Source organism: Heliangelus exortis, chromosome 3 (genome assembly GCF_036169615.1).
Source record: "Heliangelus exortis chromosome 3, bHelExo1.hap1, whole genome shotgun sequence".
NCBI classification, from domain to species: Eukaryota; Metazoa; Chordata; class Aves; order Apodiformes; family Trochilidae; genus Heliangelus; species Heliangelus exortis.
Window position 1 is genome coordinate 1,748,610 of NC_092424.1, and position 20,347 is coordinate 1,768,956.

General features: G+C 41.0%; 1 protein-coding gene across 32 annotated transcripts in view; it reads left to right on the forward strand.

Annotated features, from left to right (window-relative positions):
• Positions 1-20,347, forward strand: part of AFDN (afadin, adherens junction formation factor) — a 117,068-nt gene that overhangs the window by 23,162 nt on the left and 73,559 nt on the right. For 23 of the 32 annotated variants that reach the window (XR_011724876.1, XM_071738845.1, XM_071738859.1 and 20 more), the window contains exons 2-6: positions 12,746-12,941; positions 14,424-14,539; positions 16,047-16,210; positions 17,412-17,572; positions 18,573-18,730. Coding sequence is in view for 31 of the 32 variants with exons in the window: in XM_071738845.1 (XP_071594946.1) it covers positions 12,746-12,941; positions 14,424-14,539; positions 16,047-16,210; positions 17,412-17,572; positions 18,573-18,730 (795 nt within the window). In the remaining variant the exon portion in view is untranslated. The remainder of the gene's footprint in view (positions 1-12,745; positions 12,942-14,423; positions 14,540-16,046; positions 16,211-17,411; positions 17,573-18,572; positions 18,731-20,347) is intronic. The other 9 variants (XM_071738846.1, XM_071738862.1, XM_071738850.1 and 6 more) reach the window with 3 other exon arrangements.

Consider the following 20,347-nt stretch of genomic DNA (forward strand, 5'->3'; position numbering starts at 1 on the left):
TTTTATTTGGAGTATCAATGGTCACCCAAGGGCAAAGGATGAGGATGAGATTTCCTATTGACAGCCCAAGGGAGCTAAATGGCTTTCCAGCAGCAGGATAGTGCTCCCCTCACCCCTTCCTCACTCAAATGTTGGTTGGGTTTGTTTTTTAATCCTTCTTTTATGCTGGCTTTGGGTTTTATGGGACTCCATGGTGAAGTTCTTAAGGAAGCTGGGGGACTGGGATTAATTCCTGGGCTTTTCTCTCTGAGCTGGCTCATTAGAGTTCAGCCCAAGGGCTGTGCTGGAGCCCCTGACATGGGGGGCAGGGAGGAGAGGGGAAACCCTTTCAGCTGCTGGCCAGGGATTAGCTTCATGTCATGCTCTCCCTTGGGGTTATTTTTCTCCTGACATAACCTTCCAGTAATCAGCAATTAGGGAATTTTTTTTTTTTTTTTTTTTTTGGGGGGGGTGTGGGGGTTGATTTCTAATTCCACGTGAGCAGAATATTCCATGTTCTGCTAGAATGGTGATGTGGAGGGTGAGTAAAAGAAGAAAGTGTTTGGGTGTAGAGATTTCCTTGTTAAATGAACCTGTTTACAGCCCTTTAAGGAACTTGCTTCCAGGCTGGCAAAACAGATGGATTGGAGATGGGAATGAGTGGGAATTCTGCTTTCTAAGAAGGAGCCATCTCCAGTGAAGTGCATTGGTTTGTTGGGAGCTACACAGAATCTCCTGCTTCAAATCTGAAAATAATAACCAATATAAATATAAATAATTTTAAATAAATATAAATAAACCCAAAAGTAAAGCAGGGTTGTGTTTGTACCTTGGTAAGGTGTTTATATGATTAGCTCCACTTCCAGCTGCCTTTTGGGTTGAAGTGGGGGAATTTATTTGTAGGATAAGTCACAAGAAAGCTTCCAACCAGATCATCACTTCATTCAAAAATCACAAATCAAAAGCTTCCAGTGCAAAGTCCCTGTCAGTCTGAAGATGCTCTGCATGCTGTTACCACAGAGAAAGAGCTTTTTAAATTTGTCAGCAATTATTTTGAAGTGCAGCTAACTGGAGCTGAATGCCATTCACCCAGCACAGTGCTTGGTGAAATTGTTGCCAAAGATAATACAAGAGGATTGAGTGGGATTTGCAGGGGGAAGGCTGTAGACAGATAATTTTTACCAAAGTATTACAACTACTATCATAAAGATTTTTATTTTTTTTTTCCCAAGCTATCTGTGTCCTTGGTAGTCCTGGCAACCAGCAGTGAGATGGCATTCATAAGCTGCTTTGGAGATTTAAAAAAAAAGACCTGGTTCCTTTAAATAATAAAGTCATTCAGAATGCTAATTCCTGCAGGATGACAAAATATTTAAAATATTTAAAAAAGACCAAACCCACTTCTTTTGGGCACTCCCACATGGACCCAGTGTTCAGCAAGGTTCCAGTTAATGCTTCTCATGTCTGAGACTCTGATGGTTTTCTGTGTAAATTTGGTTGTGGATGAATATTCTTTTTCTGGCTGCATGGTAGAAGGGCCTAGGAGGCTGTCAGCTTTTTGGGTGTGTGCTGGAGGTAAAACTCAGCTCACTAAATTTCATCCAAAAAGTGCAGATTTGGGGTTTTTTTTCCCAGGACTGATGTTGTAGATGTTGTTGATGGTACAGCCTGGAGTGTGGTTGTTTTGGTCATAATAAGGAAAGGGTATTTCAGGTAGTAGTAAGTAGTATTTCAGGTGAAAAATAATAGCTAAAAAAAAGGTCCTTTCCCCTATTTCATAGTGTGTTAGAACAGACTTGTGTTATAGGCTGCATTTTCAGGTGGTATTATTCCTTCACACCTGTTTGGCTAACTTGAAATCCACTCCAATGCTGGATTTGAATCACTAAGACTTGGAATGGAGGAGTTCAGACAGAATTCCAGAACAGTGCAACAATAATTGTACAACTGGAATGAAATTAAAAGTTGTATATTTGTGTCTCTTGAGGTGATTACAGGGGTAATAAGGTTAATGAGGTTCAACAAGGGATGAGGTTCAACATTCCAAGTGCCAGGTCCTGCACTTTGGCCACAACAACCCCATGGGGAGCTCCAGGCTGGGCACAGAGTGGCTGAGAGCAGCCAGACAGAGAGGGAGCTGGGAGTCTGGATTGCCAGGAAGGTGACCATGAGCCAGCAGTGTGCCCAGGTGGCCAAGAAGGCCAATGGCATCCTGGGCTGGCTCAGGAACAGCGTGGCCAGCAGGTCCAGGGAAGGGATTCTGCCCCTGTGCTCAGCCCTGGGGAGGCCACAGCTTGAGTCCTGTGTCCAGTTCTGGGCCCCTCAGCTCAGGAAGGAGATTGAGGTGCTGGAGCAGGTCCAGAGAAGAGCAAGGAGGCTGGGAAGGGATCCAGCACAAGTCCTGTGAGGAAGGGCTGAGGGAGCTGGGGGTGTTGAGGCTGGAGAAGAGGAGGCTCAGGGGAGACCTCATCACTCTCTCCAACTCCCTGAAAGGAGGTTGGAGCCAGGGGGGGGTCAGGCAGATATCAGTAGGATAAGAGGGCACAGACTAAAGAATTTTTTCCTAATATCCAACCTAGGTTGGATATTTAGGTTGGATATTAGGAAAGGATTCTTTGCAGAGAGGGTGATCAGACATTGGAATGGGCTGCCCAGGGAAGGGGTGGATTCTCCATCCCTGGAGATATTTCCAAAGAGCCTGGATGTGGCACTCAGTGCCATGGGCTGGGAACCACGGGGGGAGTGGATCAAGGGTTGGACTTGATGAGCTCTGAGGTCCCTTCCAACCCAGCCAGTTCTAGGATTCTGTGATTGTAATGAAGCTGGCAGCAGTCTGGTGCAATTCCTCTGCTATCACTTGGCTTTTTGGCAAGATTTTGGGCTGCTCTAAACCCTTCAGCAGTGTCAGGTTGGCAGAGAGCTCCTCAGCAGTGCCATAAACAGAGTGAGAGGGGTTTTGGTGTTTGGGACCTCTTGCTTCCCAAATTTACCTGCACAGTGATCCCTTGTCTGGTTTTCCTTTGGCCAGATTGCCTCCTCTTTTGTAATTTTTGGTGGGCTGGATAATTCTTCATAGCCAAACCTACACCAAGATCTCCCAGAAAAGGAATAAACACTTTTCCTCTTAAAAAATACTTTAAATTGAGTCTGCCCCATCTCCTCGGATGTTTGGATCCAGGCAGGAATAGATTTTGTGTTAAGGTAAGGGTGTAGGTGCCTTTTGGTGTTGTCTGGGTTTTGGAGTTTTGTTTTTTTTTGTTGCTGTTTGATTTTAGGGTTTATGGTTTTGTTTTGGGTTTGGGTTTTTTTTGTTGGGTTTTTGGTTTTTTTTTGTTTTGTTTTTTGGGGTTTTTTTGAGTTTTTTTGTTTTGGTTTTTTGGGTTTTTTGGGGTTTTTGTTTTTTGGGGTTTTTGTTTTTTGGGGTTTTTGTTTTTTGGGGTTTTTGTTTTTTGGGGTTTTTTTGAGTTTTTTGTTTTGGTTTTTTGGGGTTTTTTTGTTTTGGTTTTTTGGGGTTTTTTTGTTTTGGTTTTTTGGGGTTTTTTTGTTTTGGTTTTTTGGGGTTTTTGTGTTTTGGGGTTTTTGTGTTTTGGGTTTTTTGTGTTTTGGGTTTTTTGGGGTTCTTGGGTTTTTTGGGGTTCCTGGGTTTTTTGGGGTTCTTGGGTTTTTGTTTTTTGGGGTTTTTGAGGTTTGGGGTTTTGGGGGTGTTTTTGTTTTTGTTGTTGTTTTGCTTTTTATGTTTGGGGTTTTTTTGTGTGTTTTGTTTTGTGTTTTTTGTAAAGCCTTTAAATTTTTTTTTTTTTCAAGTAGATTCCCTGCAGTTTGTCTGCTCCAGGAGAATCAGGTGCTTGTTTCCTGGGAGGTTTGGTAGCATTCCTGCCCTAAACTCCTGCCTAATTGCCCAGGGCTGGTTGGAGCTCTTGCCTTGCAGGGTGTCAGGTAGCATCCCAGTCCTTCAGGTGCAGGCAGTGGAGCTGGGGGTGCTTTAACCCTCTGTGGTGCAGAGTCCAGCTCGTCCCAGGGCAGAGAAAAACTGATGTAACACGAGCAGATTTATTCTTGAGGAGGAGAAGAGTTGGCTCAGAATTTCCTGGTCTGGGTCAGCAGAAAAAGAAATGTGATCTGACCCCTGGCTGCACTGTGTAGGAATATCCAGATTTTTGGGGCTTCATTTGATATTCAGTTGCATCATGCTAAAGCCTCACACTAAAATAGTAGAAATTCAGGACATTTATTTCTGTAATGCATACATTTATTTATTACAAGAAATAAATCCAAAAAAAAGGAAGCTCCAAAAAATAAAGCTGTGGTTTTTTCCTTTTCCTTTTCTTTTTTTCCTTTTTTTTCCTTTTTTTCCTTTTTCCTTTTCCTTTTTCCTTTTTCCTTTTTCCTTTCTTTTCCTTTTTCCTTTTCCTTCCTTTTTCCTTTTTCCTTTTTCCTTTTTCCTTTTTCCTTTTTCTTTTCCTTTTCTTTTCCTTTTCCTTTTCCTTTTCTTTTCCCTTTTCCTTTTCCCTTTTCCCTTTCTTTTCCCTTTTCCCTTTTCCCTTTTTCCTTCTTTCCCTTTTCTCCTTTTCTCCTTTTCTCCTTTCTCTCCCTTTTCTCCTTTTCTCCTTTTCTCCTTTTCTCCTTTCTCTTTTCTCCTTTTCTTTTCTCCTTTTCTCCTTTCTCCTTTTCTCCTCTTCTTCTCTTCTCTCTTCTTCTCTTCTTCCTCTTCTTCTCTTCTCTCTTCTTCTCTTCTCCTCTTCTTCTCTTCTCCTCTTCTTCTCTTCTCCTCTTCTTCTCTTCTCCTCTTCTTCTCTTCTCTTCTTCTCTTCTTCTTCTCCTCTTCTTCTCTTCTCCTCTTCTCTCTTCTCCTCTTCTTCTCTTCTCCTCTTCTTCTCTTCTCCTCTTCTTCTCTTCTCCTCTTCTTCTCTTCTCCTCTTCTTCTCTTCTCCTCTTCTTCTCTTCTCTTCTTCTCTTCTTCTTCTCCTCTTCTTCTCTTCTCTTCTTCTCTTCTTCTCTCCTCTTCTTCTCCTCTTCTTCTCTCTTCTTCTCTTCTTCTTCTCTTCTCTTCTCTTCTCTTCTCTTCTTCTTCTCTTCTTCTTCTCTTCTTCTTCTCTTCTTCTTCTCTCTTCTTCTCTTCTTCTTCTCTTCTTCTTCTCTTCTTCTCTTCTTCTTCTCTTCTTCTTCTCTTCTTCTTCTCTTCTTCTTCTCTTCTTCTTCTCTTCTTCTTTCTTCTTCTTCTCTTCTTCTTCTTTCTTCTTCTCTTCTTCTTCTCTTCCTTCTTCTCTTCTTCTTCTCTTCTTCTTCTCTTCTTCTTCTTCTTCTTCTCTTCTTCTTCTCTTCTTCTCTTCTTCTTCTCTTCTTCTTCTCTTCTTCTTCTCTTCTTCTTCTCTTCTTCTTCTCTTCTTCTTTCTTCTTCTTCTCTTCTTCTTCTCTTCTTCTTCTCTTCTTCTTCTCTTCTTCTTCTCTTCTTCTTCTCTTCTTCTTCTCTTCTTTCTTCTCTTCTTCTTCTCTTCTTCTTCTCTTCTTCTCTTCTCTTCTCTCTTCTTTCTCTTCTTCTTCTTCTCTTCTTCTTCTCTTCTTCTTCTTTCCTTCTTCTCTTCTTCTTCTCTTCTTCTTCTCTTCTTCTTCTCTTCTTCTTCTCTTCTTCTTCTCTTTCTTCTTCTCTTCTTCTTCTCTTCTTCTCTTCTTCTTCTCTTCTTCTTCTCTTCTTCTTCTCTCTTTCTTCTCTTCTCTTCTTCTTCTCTTCTTCTTCTCTTCTTCTTCTCTTCTTCTTCTCTTCTTCTTCTCTTCTTCTTCTCTTCTTCTTCTCTCTTCTTTCTCTTCTTCTTCTCCTTCTCTTCACTGGTTATGCTGAAAAACTAATTGTACTGTCATTTTTTATGTATTTAAGAAGATTCTTTGCAAGCTCCTTCACTGAAGTTTTATTCTACAGGAAACCATATGGTTTGGGTTTTGTTTTGGTTTTTTTTTTTCAGTTGCAGAGAAATTGTGTAACTCGAAGATCCACCAACTCCTGCAGCATGTCAGGGAAATGCCCTTAAACCTCCAATATTCTTTAGTCCCAAACTGGAGTTTAGAAGTTTTTTCTTTTTCCGAATGTCATGAATTAGTGGTAGGAGGCCTTAAAATATGAGAGCTTTGCCTTTCCTGTTCCACTTTGCTCATCAGGACAGTTTCTGCCTGGATAAACTTCTACCCTCTCAGTGTCAGCATCCTTAGGAGAATTTTTTGTTGGTGATGCCACTGTACAGAGGAGCTGGAGCTGCTTTTCCCTGGAAGAACCGACCACTCAGATCTTCACTTTTTTACATTTGTGAGGATGAAACTTTGCTTCTTAGCTTGAAAATTCCCCTTGGGCAGCAGGGTTGTGCCTGCTGTAGGAAGGGATTTCTTGCTCTGCTCTGACACTGCTCCTTCTGAGCAGATAAACAGAGGACAGATCCACCCTGAGGTGTTGGCAGGGTAAGCAGGGATCCCTGCTCCTGGGGATCCCAGGTATTTGGGGGGTGGGAAACAGGAGAAGGCTCCTGGGGTTGGAGAGAGGAGCTGCTGGGTGCTGCGTTTCTGCCCCCTCGTTGGTCCGGGGCTTGTGCAGAGGCTTCATGGGAAGGGAAGGCAGCACAGCCTGAAACAAAAAACAGAACCAGAACAGCAACAAAAAACAAACCAAAAAACCCCACAAAGAACAAAAAAAAACAAACCAAAAAACCCCACAAAGAACAAAAAAAAACAAAACAAAAAACCCCACAAAGAACAAAACACCAAAACAAAAACGCCAAACAATAAGCCAAACCAAAAAAACCAAACCAAAAAAACCAAACCAAAAAAACCAAACCAAAAAAACCAAACCAAAAAACCAAAACAAACCCCCCCTGAGAGAAACCCCCCCCTGAAAGAAAACCCCCCAAACAAAACCCCCCCCAACAAAAACCCCCCAAACAAAGCACCCCCCAAGCAGAACCCCTCCCAAACAAGACCCCCCCCAAGCAGAAACCCCCCCAAGCAGAAACCCCCGAAACAAAACACCAAAATGAAACGAGAGGACCTGCTGGCTTGTGATGCTGCCAAATCTTTGTGCAGGGTGTGTGATCCCTTCTAATCCCGAAGGTGATGGTTTGGTGGCAGAAGTTGGGGTTTGGGATTCCTCCCAGGTGTCAGGAGGGGAGTTTCACCCATCCAAGCTGCTCCTTTCTTGAGGGGAGAGGGGGGAAAAAGCATCCTGGGGAGGGAGCTGCCCTGGCTGGAGCTGCTGCAGGATGGAGCAGGGGAGGAGGTGGGAATGGGTGAGTTGGGATGGGGAAGGGCTTCCTGCAGCCCTTGGGGTGGCTGTGAGCTGGCACTGAATGCTGGAGGCAGGACGGGCTTTTTTGTGGGGTTTTAAACGTTTTAAATGCAGGGGTTGCAGCTCTGCAGGTTGTTGTTGGTGAGGAGCAATCCCAGTGAACTTTCCTCCTTTCCCTTTTAATTTTCCTGCTGTGTTTTCCTTTGAGGTGGTTGCAGTTGTGTTGTTCTTCCTCAGTTTAAAAGGAGCAGTCATAAACACAGCCTGTAATATGAAGAATTTGGGTGAAATCAGCATTAAAAGTTTATAAAAGGGGCTCTGATTTAATCAAGAGGTTGGGATTTAATCTCCTGTAGCTTTATTTGCTGCATGTTGAGTTTCAGCAGTCTAGTCTAATGAATGATTAAATAATTACAGAACTGTTGGGAGTGCCAGTTGCTGAAAATAGTTTTTCAGTTAACACTTCTTCAGGTAACTCTCCAGCTAACTAGATTTTTGTTTTGTAATAACAGTCACATTTTATCTCATTAGTCAGGAAAGGTTAAATGATGCTGTCCACTGCAGCTTAATAAAAAATATCCTGCAGGTGGCAGAGAGTTGCTGTGTCTTGCTGATCCTGGGAAGGTTTTTTTTCCAGTTATTTAGTGTAGGTTTGAAGATGAGAGTGAGAAGGTTGAGCTTGGGGAGGCACCTTGGGTTTTTATTTTTAATGGTGGCTGCAAATGGAGACATCAGTCTTGCTTGAAGACATTTTGTGTTGCTTTGTGCATTTATATCTTTTCTAGAAGGTGATGAAAACTTGAGTCTTTCCAGCATGAAGCAGAGTTGATGGCCATACAGAATCTGGTAGCTTTGGCAAAAAGGACAAATCCAAAATAAACTTTAATTTGTTTTGAAGTCAGAAGGAAATATTCTGCTTTATCTGCCTCATGTAGATGGATCTGAAGTTGAATTTTTGGAGCTCTGAGGTGTAACTGGGCAGGAAGATATTCAAGATCACAGGAATGTTGGTTTCATCCCAAGAATTATATAATATTGATCTGGCCTGCTAGGTGGGCAGCTAGAGAAGGCATACAAGTTATACAGTAGAATATTTACATCAGTTCAAGGTTCCCAGGGACAGTTGTGACAGAAAATCCTTTTTGAGGCTGTGTTAGTTACATTAAATACATGAATTTCATTTAAATTTTATTTGTGTCTCGTGTCAAATGCTGTAGTGGGTTTTGCATTGATTTAACTTTTAAATATTATTCATAATATTTATATTTTGTTATATTACCAAGATATTTGTAGTACCTCTTGTTTCTTGATCTTGAGGCTTCCATACTGTTATGGAGCTGGTTCTTAAGATTCTTCAGGAAAATAAAAGAGGGGATTTAATTTAGTTCTGCTCCCCGTGGTGGGGGTTGTTGATAATTCTGGTGGAAAGCTCTGGTTCTGCTTCTGTGAACATCCTGGTGTGTGCACATCAGTTGTTGTGGCAGAATGAGTCATTTTGGGGTGGAAAGTCTGTGTGGATCCAGGTGTCAGAGGTTTGGAGGAGGAAGTAAAGCTGATGAAACTGATTTTTATAGGAACTGTTTTTTCATCTGGATTGTTCTTCCTCTCTTCTCTCGGAAACATTCAGGGTATTTTGTCATCGTCTCAAAGCTTTATTTTTTGAAGGTATCTGAAAATCTGTAACTTAGCCACATTATTGCTTTTTTTCACTACGTGAAAGACAGTTTACAGTGGCTAACAGGAATTGTTTTGGGTTGTTTATTTTTAAGACTATTTGGAATTCCTTTTTACTAGCTGGCTGCAGAGTCTGAGTACAAAAGTACTCAGGGTCAATCCTTTAGTTTCAGGTTGAGAATTCACTGCTGGGGATGTATGTAGGAACCTGACCCTTGTGTAGTTTCAATACTCCAATAGTGATTTAATAAGCTTGGGTTTTCAAGTCTTGCAGGATTCTTTTTTTTTTCTTTTTTTTTTTTTTTTTTTTTTAATATTGCTATGCATTAGAATTGCACGGATGTGTTGCACAGTGAATGGTTTTTGGGAAACAATTCCATTTTACTCTGCAGACTGACACCAGACCAGCTAGAAAGGCATTAGGTGCATGTTTCAGAATATCCTTTGCTGGTAATGCTGCTGTTGTGCTGACCTCTTCAATATTGTGACCTGAATTCCTTTGAAAGCAACTTGGATTTGCTTTAATTCTAATTGTTGCACTCTGGGGTTGCTTTTATTGTGATTTATATTCTATTGGCAAAACCCCTGAGCAAGAAGTACGTGTACCTGAATAATAATCCCAGTTTAGAGTTGGGCTGCTGGGGGTTTTTTTTGCCTGGAGAATTGGAAATGGAGCAGAAAGGAAGATTTGACATTCTGAATGCTGGCTTTTGGTGGTTTCTGGATGCAGCCATGCAGAATGCTGCTTGCAAGAAAAACAGTGGTATCAGTGCAGCTAGAAAGAGATCTCAGATAGATCCTTGGAGGTTTTACAGATGAGGATTTCTGAAGGGAAACTTGTAAATTCTCTGCTGGTCAGGAGACTGAATAGTTTACCCAATGGATAATGTGTAATATGCTCAGGTGGTGAAGTATCTATTGCTTTGTGGTATTGGTTGGAAATCCTACAAGGAGTCTTTATTTGCCTTGTGGGAAAGGTGATCCTCATCTCATTCATCACTGCATCCTACCTGCTGGGGTAGGGTTCCCTCATCACCTCCTCTGCCACTTGAAAGGAGGGGTTTTCCTTTCTCAGAGGTTGTGGATTGCTGTTCCTGGATATTCCTGCTCTGTCTGCAGCTTGGTTCTCCAAGGAATCCCAGGCTTCCCTGCTACAGATCCCCTTGTGCCACCTTGCAGAACTGTTCCACACCTCCCAGCACATCCTTTTATCTCTGTACTTGTTTTTCTATCTCTGTACTTGTTTTTTATAGTCCTTCTTGACAGTGTTCTCCTTGTCTAAAAAAGAAGGGGATGGTTGGAAGAAAGAAAAGCTGTTTTTTTTCTGGGGATTTCCAAATAAGTGAAAGATTAAGTACCTCATTTTTCCATAACTGGTAACAATTTTCTTGTGTGTATGTAGCCAGCCTCTGTAATCAGAGACTGAAGCTTGGGACACTCATCTCTACCTCTCTTTATTTGCATTTCTGTATAACATGACTGCAAATGAGGGACAACCCTGATTATTAATGATTATTGCTTCCAAGCAGTAGTAACTGCCTAGTAAGTAACTTCTCTGGATGGATCTATGTCTTGAGTCTCTGCCAGCACTGCTGTGTTGTAGAGCATTAATAACATCTATAGGATTAAAAGTGTGGCTGACAGACTGTGGGGAGTGTTCCCAGGGAAATAATCTCTCTTTAAAATAAAAAATCAGCTGCATCTTTGGCTGTGTGTAGGATCTCACACAGCACTTCTGGAAAAAGAGATTTGCAGTGTGCTCACTGTCTCTCAATTCTTTTGCTTCAGCAGCACCTTGAGATGGGGGTGAGGAACATCTGGTGGGAAGGGCAGAAAAAGTTATAAATGAGATTGTGCTGCATGGTGCCTCTGCAAAGAGCTCATGGGTGTCATCTTCTGCAGCCACCAGACAAGTGGATTAAAACCTCTAGTTGTGAATATCAAAATAGCTGTGGCTGTTTTGTGAAGTTGAGGAATATTGGCAGAAGGAGGAACCATTGAAATTGGTCTGGAAGGGTGTAGGATGTGGCTCACTGCTACCTGTGGGAAGGCTCCTGTGGTAGGGATAAGAAGATGCTGAGGTTCAGTTTTCTTGCAGGAATAGCTGAGTTTTCCAGCAGGATTGGAAATACAGCATAGCTGCAGTAGGGAAGCTTGTTCAAGCTAAAAGAGGCAACCAGCAGCAAAGTGCTTCCCACCTGCCAAGAATTCAAGATGCCATGCTGGAGGTACAGACCAAGAGCATGCCAACTATCTAGGGAAGTGTGAAAGGAAGCTGGCATGGCTCAACATCAGTCACAGATCCTTACTAGAAAGCTGAAGTACTATCCAAGTCAGGGTAGAAAATCTGGCAAGTAGAATATAAAGCATAAAAGAGAACAAAGCCGAAAAATTGAAGAAGAAATTTTTGGAAAAACTCTTTTTTCAGCAAACATACCATGAGCTGATTGCTTTGCAAAAGAAACTTTCAGGTGATAAAGTGATAGCAGAAAACCTTTGGTTTTGCATCTGGGTTCATTGCTGGAAAATCTTGGAAAGGTTTGAAGGAAGAGTTTAGAGACCAAATGGACAAGGTGACAGCAAGTTATTAGAGGCAGAAAATGTTAATTGAATTGCTCTGCAGAAAGTGGGGGGAATGCCCTGGGACAAACTGTGTGCCCCAGCAGTGCTGGGATTTAGGAAAGGGGCAGGAGGCAGCCAGGTGGGGACCACTGAGGAACTAAAATGGGAATTTGGAGTCTGGTGCTCAGACTGCTCATGGGTTTGAGGGACAGGATTCTGATGGGCAAGGCAAACACCTGAGGATGGGGATTTGCAGGAGGTTGAACAGATGGATGGGGCAGCTGTGGGGCAGCCCCCCTTTCACTTCAGTGCTGGAACTTTGTCTGCAGGAGTGCTCAGGAAGCTGGAGCAAAGAGTAAACCTTCTGAAAATCTAAAATAAACCAAACAAAGGCTTGAGCTTCCTGAACAGGCCAAAGAGATGCCAAAATGAAGAGAGGAGAGCATGCAGGGGGGGGAAAGAGGAGAAAAAAGGTGATGCTCAGGACTGCTGTGACAGAAGGCTGCTCTGTTGCAAGCTGTGCCAGGGGAGGTTTGGGCTGGATGTTAGGAAACATTTTTTTCTCTGGAAGGGTTGTCAGGCATTGGAACAGTGGTGGAGTCATCAGCCCTGGAGGTGTTTAACCTGGTCCTCAGGGACATGGTTTAGTGGTGAACTTACAGGGATGGTCAGAGGTTGGACTGGGTGGGCTTGGAGATCTCTTCCAACCCAAGATGCTCTTTGAGACACTTTGCTGTTCCTTGAGCATGGTCAGCCTGCACTCTTACAAACATGGGATACAGGACCATGCTCTGGGCAACAAAGTTTATGGGGAAAAAAAAGTTTTATGGATTTATTGACAGGTAAATCTGTCAATAGTTGTAAATTTGGATATTTAAATAGTCATTTTTTAAGTATTGCCAATATCACAGAGTACTTAATTTCTTTTTCTAGCATGTTCTTGTTCAAGTTGATGATGTCCTAGGTAGGAAATTCTACTGTCCTCAAAATTTTGAAAGCCACTGTGATCATGGAATCATATCAGACTCATAGCATGGTTTGGCTTGGAAAGGACCTTAAGGACCAGCAAGATCCAACCAGGTTGCTCCAGGCCCCATCCAACCTGGCCTTGAACCTCCCTGGGCAACCTGGGCCAGGGTCTCAGCACCCCCCATGTCTTATATTTGAATGTCTCATATTTTCATATTATATTTGTAACCAATAAGTAGCAAAGGAACTCTGAACCTTATAATTGGCACTCAGCTTGGTATTTTTATTTCTTCACAGGATCTGGAGTTTCATGGAGTAATGAGATTCTACTTCCAAGACAAAGCAGCTGGGAATTTTGCAACCAAATGTATCCGTGTCTCCAGCACTGCCACAACTCAAGATGTGATAGAAACTCTTGCAGAGAAGTTTCGACCTGACATGAGGATGTTGTCATCCCCCAAATACTCACTTTATGAGGTGCATGTCAGTGGAGGTGAGTGAGTCACAAAGTCTCTCCTTCTCCTACACCCCCTTCCTCTTTGCCCCCAGCTTCTCACCTACCTGAGACTTGTTTTATTCCTGAATATCTTCCTATGAGTGGTATTTGAAAGTGCAAGTGCCTACAATTTATGGAAGTTGTGATTTTGATCCATGAAATGCAGTGCTTGACCTCCTGTTAATTTGTTGGCCCTTAGAGCTGCTGTTTTTAGGGTGAGTAGGTAAATCCCAGATTTCTGATGGTAGGAGGGTTAAAGTGGAGCACTGCAGGGTGCATCATCCTCAGCTCCTGCATCACTTCTCATGAAAATATTGACTGAATTGCTCTGCAGAAAGTGAGGGCTGGGTGGCATTATCATCCCTGCTCCTTTACTGCTGCATGGGGGGAAGTGCAGAATATTGTTTGAAGCTACTGTGTTTTTTAAGCTGAGCCCTTCACCTTGCCTGTGAAGAGCTTGGGATATCTAAATTGGATGCTGCTAACATTTTTCTCTCCCCACCCCTGTAGAAAACTTGAGGTTGGAAGGTGTGTGTAGTAGTGGTGGGAGAAACAGGAACAGGGGAAAGTAGCTTTTTGTTGGGCTTTTTGCTTTTTTCCTACTTTGGAAGCTTACACAAGTGGTTCAACTGTCTTAAATTATGCTTTTGAAAGACTGAAAATAATTCAGTTTAATTGATTTACTGGGATACCTGTCTCTTCACATGGTCTACAAATGATGACTTGCTGTGAATTATATGGAAAAGTGTGTGTCATTAATTGAAGCAATGAATAGTATGTTTTTTCTGCTTAGGTTCCTTTAAAAATCTGTTCCTAGACCTGTAGCCAAATGAAATAGCTGCTTTCCTGATGTTGAGAACATAGCTCATGAGAGGGATCTCACTCAGTAGGAGTGTTACTCATTAAATAAAATGTAACATCACTGCTTTGCTTTGCATATGTACTGTCTCTACTAGAAAGGAAATCAAATGGCAAAACTTGTTGAATTTTTTAAACCAGATTTTTTTCATCTACTTAAAATAGATAGAATACACTAAACACACCAAATGAAAAATTTGTTTAGTGTATTTGCATAATAGATTTATTTTTTTTTTTAAACAATCCAGTTTGAGTTTGTGCAGTCTTTCCAGAATAGCAGTTTTTGGGCCAGCATCAGACTGGTTAAATTTCAAAGAAGGAAAATGAGTATTGGGAAGTCTCACACAGTTAGAAAGTTTGAAGCATTTTAGCTGTCAAATGAGGAATGCAAGACCATTTTATGTGGGCCTTTAGTTTGTGTAGATAAAGGGAATATATTTAGGTTGGTTGCTGGAAAGGGGATGTATATTTTTAGGTCCCCAGTCTTGCTGTTCTTAACAGGGCAACATCAACCCATGTGTCCTGTTCAGCAAACCTTGGGGCTTTTCAGGAGCATAACTTGTTCCTAAAGACCTTTGCTGAGATGCCAAGTAACTGTTACTGGTTCTCCTTTTTTTGAAGAAGAAAGAAGATTAGATGTTGATGAGAAGCCTCTTGTTGTGCAATTAAACTGGAACAAAGATGATCGAGAGGGGAGATTTGTTCTCAAGAATGAAAATGATACAGTTCCTCCAAAGGTGAGTCTGGAAGGAGGGTGCTGGTGGTCACAGCAGTTCTGAAATGTGTGGCACTTGCTTATATAGCAAAAACCTGATTTCTGCTTTTCTCTTTCTTGAAAACAACTGCTGCTGCTGACCTTTGGTATCTGGAGCAAGTCTTCTTAAATACTTAAAAAGCATCTCTGCAACACAGCATTTTTGTGATCTTTCAGATGGTTTCTGGTGCTTTGATCCATGTAGCTGTCTCCTGCAGCATGTTATACCCAGAGAGCTTAGAGCCTGCTTTGTTCTAATATGATAAATTAAATATTTCCTCAAAATAGGAGATGATGCCAACCACCTAGGAGGTAATGCTCTCTCTTGCTCAGCCTTTAAAAGGGATGCCAGGCAGATCTAAATAACTAAAACTTATAACTTCCCTAGGCTACATTCTGTTTCTTATCAAAACTGATGGGAGCCTCTTTCATTTTGGGGAAGGGCTCTTTTTTTCTGTGGGTTTGGTTTGGTTTTTTCCCTTCCAAATGCAAAATGAGGAACATATGAACATCAGCCATGTAAAAGTTGTTTGTTTCTATTAGTCATTGAATTAGATCAGACTTGGGCTCTTGAAGTCATATATATATTTTTTTTTTTTCTAATGTGGATGCTTGTATCTATGGAAAACATGCTGGTCAGGCTGTTCAGTATGGGCTATCTTCAGACAAGTTTTTCAACTTGGACTGAGCATTAAATTTATTTTGCTTATGGAATGAGAGACCATTAATTTTTTAAGTTCTTTCAGTATAGGTACATGAGCTGTTCTTACTCTGTGCTTTTGACTACAAGTCCTATTCATGTTAGAGGAGGGGAGAGAAAATGAATGATGAATTACACCTACCAGACTTACTATTCCTTTTCATTGAATTCAGTAACCTTCCTGCTCTGTGTTCTTCACTTCCTGATAGAAGCAATACCTCCTGCATCTTCTTTCTCTTGTATTATTTTCTCTGCAGAAAGCAAATGAGCCTGCAGGTATCTTGTGTATGCAAGAGGCAGGAATTGGAGAACACTGGAAGGACAACTTGGAAAAACACACCATGGAGGAAATGTCCTTTCTAATGTTTTCCTTCTGCTGTTTATTCTTATCTGATGCTCCAACACAGTTGTCTTGAAAAGAGATTAAGTGAAGTGTTACTTTGTGAAGTACTTTTACTGGGAAGCAGAAATTTGTTTTGCAGACTTGAGTTAATCTTGGAGGCCAAGCTCCAGGCATAATTCAAGTAAAATTCTCTTGCTCCTTTGCTTTCTTTGGGTACAAGATGCTTGACTGGTTTCTACCTGCTTTGGAGAATGCAATTAATTTTCCTTTTTGCTTTACTCAGGAGAGTGTTAGTCCCATCCCTGTGTAATGCAGTGGTGTTGCCTGGAGTATTTTTTGTTAGTGATGCTGCATCTTAATCCCATTTATCTGGAGTGTTAAAACCAATACTAACTTTTCATTGGACCAAAAAAATGATGGAAGCTCTTTTAAACTGATTTGTTTCAGAAGGCTCAGAGCAACGGCCCCGAAAAACAAGAAAAAGAAGGAGTAATTCAGAATTTCAAAAGAACTCTCTCAAAAAAAGAGAAAAAAGAAAAAAAGAGGCGTGAAAAGGAGGCTCTGCGACAAGCATCAGATAAAGATGAGAGACTTCTTCATGGGGATGATATGTGAGTCTTTTCAACTTTGCTCAGTTTGTATAATTTACATCTGATTTTCAAGGATTCCCCTTTCCTACCAAGGAAGTTGTTGCTTTGAAAAGTAATAGGTGACCGGGTGCAGGGGTAGCACAGACTTTCCCCACCTTGTTTATTTTCGGGCATTTACAGTGGGAGAGGAATAAACCCACTCTTTGGTTCTGTCTTTGGCCAGAAAAATGAGTGCATTTGACTTGACTGTCAGCTTGGTTTTCTCTTGAGGTGTATTTTGGTAGTATTTTTGTATTTTGGTGTATTTTCCTAGGTTCTTCAGCTCTTGCTCCCCAGTCTGCTGTGCCCTGTTCATTGTGTCAGGGCAGGACATCTGCTAATCCTGGTGCAGAAAGCTGGAGCACAGGAGTCAGGTGTCATTAACTGCATATTAGGAGCTGAGAAAGGTCTACTTTAAGTTACATTTTGTCTCTCTACCAGATTCTATAGGTTTTATATGTACTACACCAGAAAAAAAACCACGTTAGTGGTGGATTTTTAACACAACGAATGATTAAAACTTATTCACTGATAGCAGATTTTCAGACAAAGATGAAATATTTTCAGAGGGAAGTACTCAGTTGACTGGGTGATGTATAATAGAGGATTTAGCTGCTCACCTTGAATTTTTTTCTTTTCTTTTCAGGAGTTCTTATTTCTTTTTCATATGTGAAGTACTGCTCTGCTTGGTTATCAGTGTTGTTCAGATGTCAGCATGATCTTTCCAGTGTTCTGTGCTGTTACTTAGCTTGATCTTAATTATTTCAAATTAAAAAGGGGCTGTATTTATGTGCATCAGCAAAAGAATAAACAGGAGCTTGCAAGCACTATAACTCTATTTCCACATGATCTGGAATACTATAAGATAGAGTATTCCACATGATCTGGAATACTATAAATGGGAATAAAAATAAGAGTATAACGTAAAATTTATCGAAAGCTTTTTTTCTTTTTTCTGAGAGGTGGAAAGCCTCTTTTTCTTTTGAAAATGAGCAACCCTCAGTACTTCACTTGGTTGCTGTCTACTTAGGTGAGCAGGAGCAGCCTTTAATCCCCACAAAAGTGAAGTTCAGGTCAAAACCCTCTCAGAGCAGCTCGGATCCTCCTGTGTGCCTGGGTTCTCCTCGCTTTTTATCCTCCGTGGCGTGAGGAGAAGGTGACTTTTTTTTCTTTCCCTTGGCAGTGAGAACTCTCGCCTGGCAGCTGAGGTTTACAAGGACATGCCAGAGACCAGCTTCACCCGCACCATATCCAACCCTGAGGTGGTCATGAAAAGGAGGAGACAGCAGAAGCTGGAGAAGAGGATGCAGGAGTTCCGCAGTTCGGATGGCAGACCAGACTCAGGTACTTCCAGGTCTTCTGCTTGTAGACACCACCAAGCTGGCTTCCCAAAAATGTCTTTTTTTTTTTAAGGATGACAGCTCCTGTAAATGTGACTTCTCCAACATTTTTCTGTCCTTGGCTGATTTACCTGTTGTGCAGGAGTGGGACCCGTGAGGTTCTGTAGGGATGTGTTCTGCCAGGGTGCAAGTCAAAGCTTGCACTGATGGGCAGATAGAGAGGAGAGAAGATGCTCATTGATCTTGCTAAGAGTGGTAAAGCAGGGCAGGAGGAAGGACAGAATTAGGCTTCTTCAAGTGACTGACAGAGTGAGGAAGTCTTCTGAAATAAATGTCATTCATTTTAGCAAGAACAAGCTGAGTGATCTGAATGGAGAAGCACAGTTGGTAGCACAAATAGAAGATGGCAAGGACTGCTTGTTCAGGTCTGCACAAAAGGTTCTGGGAGATCTTGTGAATAAAAAGTGTTTCCTGTTCTTGGGGGCAGGGATAAGGATGGCAGTGGTTGTGTAAAAATCAGCATTAAATAAATGGATGAAGATGTGTTAGTGCTGTTAAAACATCAAATGATGTATTCTGCCCATGGGGAGAGGAGTGAAGAAAGGAGTTAGAGGTGCAGAAAATAGCTGAGAGAGAAAACCTTAATTAAAACTTTTTTTAAAGAGAGGAGGGAATCTTGAAGGTCAGGACAAACTTGCTGTAAAGATGGGAAAGGTCAGTTCTTCACCCAGTCATTGTCACTGTTTCATTTTAATTTCAAGTAACACCAAGAATGGTGAAAATACTGGAGAAAATACTTGCTTAGAGAAATGAGGAAAGCATCAAAGGAGGTTTTTACCAAGGGAAAAAGAAATTTATTTCAGGGGTGTTTATGTAATGTTTCTTGTTCTCATGGGTTGACTAAATGGTTTCTGAAGATTCTTCTTTTTGGTTAGAAATAGAATAAATGGCTGCATGGCTGTTTTATCCTCTGCTAGCATTTTAATGGAATTTTCTTTTCCAAGGTGGGACACTGAGAATTTATGCAGACAGCTTAAAACCAAATATCCCATACAAGACAATCCTCCTGTCCACTACGGATACTGCAGACTTTGCAGTTATTGAAGCTCTGGAAAAATATGGTCTGGAGAAGGAAAATCCCAAGGATTATTGTATTGCTCGTGTAAGTGAAGTTCCTAAGTCACAGTCTTCTTATGCTTCATATTTGATTTTACTCCTTGCAGTAGCTTTAAGACTAAATCAAAAGAATCTGGTAGTTCTGCAACTAATTATTACTGTTATTAGTTCTGCAACTAATTATTATTATTGTTGCATTGTTGTTTTGTTGTTGTTATATTTATAATTGTTATAATATTTTATTATTATTTCAAATCTAAACCTCAGGAATTCTGAAGTGATTTGTCAGGGTTTTTGTTTTTAAAAACTCAATCTTCCAGTGTTGCTAAATGATTACTTGCTACTTAGATAAACATTACTAATGAAAGTAACATGTTTCTCTGTTTTGGCATTGTGGTTTCATACCACTAAGTGCTGCTTATGTTTCTCAGCTGTGTAAACCCAGAGTTAATCCTGGGGATGCCTACATTTCTGCTGTTTGTGCACAAAACTATTCCCCTCCCCTGTTTGTCTGCTCAGGGGCAAAATTGCTGAGCCCAAACTCCAAGAGAAAAGGGCTGGGTTATATCCTGCTGCCTTCTGCACCCTCATTACACAGCAGAGGAGATGAAACATTTAAGTGAAACTTAGACCTGATTTTCAGAATTTAATTATAGGAGTTCTAAATGAATTGTGTAGAATTTTCTCTTCCTTAGAGTTACAGCTTTATCCAAAAGTCTCCTGGGCAGTACTGGTCCAAGTTTGTCCATATCATCCTCTGAAGGAGAGTAGTGCCCTTTAAAACCATAGATTCTTCATTTGAGTCCAGTCTTCGATTGCTGTTGTTTGCCTAATAAATAAACTTGGATTTATTGCCCTTTAAAATGATGAAAGAAAGGCAAAAATGTTTGTGTCTCATCATACTGTGTTCTCTGCCCCTTCTCCAGTGCTTAAGATGCTACTGGAAAAGAGTAAGGAATTTTATTTTGCTGTTCCCTGTGTGTTGTAGCTGTGCTAAAGGATGTGAACGTGTCCTGGGTCTTCAAACTGCTTCCCAATTTTATTTTTTTTATATATCTTTGAGTAACCTTAGTGTCTGCTTTTGCTGTGCTTGCAGCCTCTAGTGGTTTGATCAGCTGGGAATAGACCTGTTGCTCTAATGTTGTCCTAATTAGTGATTAGGAAACCTTCTGGTGGTAGTGCTTTTGTGCTTGCCTAACAGTGAACTAATATTAGAGTTTTGTTTTAGTTCTAGATATATTTTTAATGAAGTTCTGGATATTTTTATCCATGTCTTTATTAACCTGTAATTGGAGTTCCATCTGTGAAAGTTTATTTCACTTCAGTAAAATTACACATAGGTTTTTATTAGAGAATAATTTTGTAAGTAATTGGGGGTTATATGGCACACAAAAATTCTCAGTTTTGTCTGTGAACTATTTTCTAATTGTAGTTTTTATTAGGAAGGCTGCCTTTCTATTTGTGGGGTCAAAAAATGATATTTATGATTCTCATTCGTGGAACTTACTGAGTGGGTGGCCTGGTGTGCTCTTTTTTCTGCTGATTTGAGAGAGTTGTGGGCTATAGCAGAGATTGTAACTAAATTTTGAAGATGGTTTGACATTAATTCTGCTTAATTCAAAGGTGGAGAGTTGTTGTGATGAATTATGAAGTATTTCTGGCT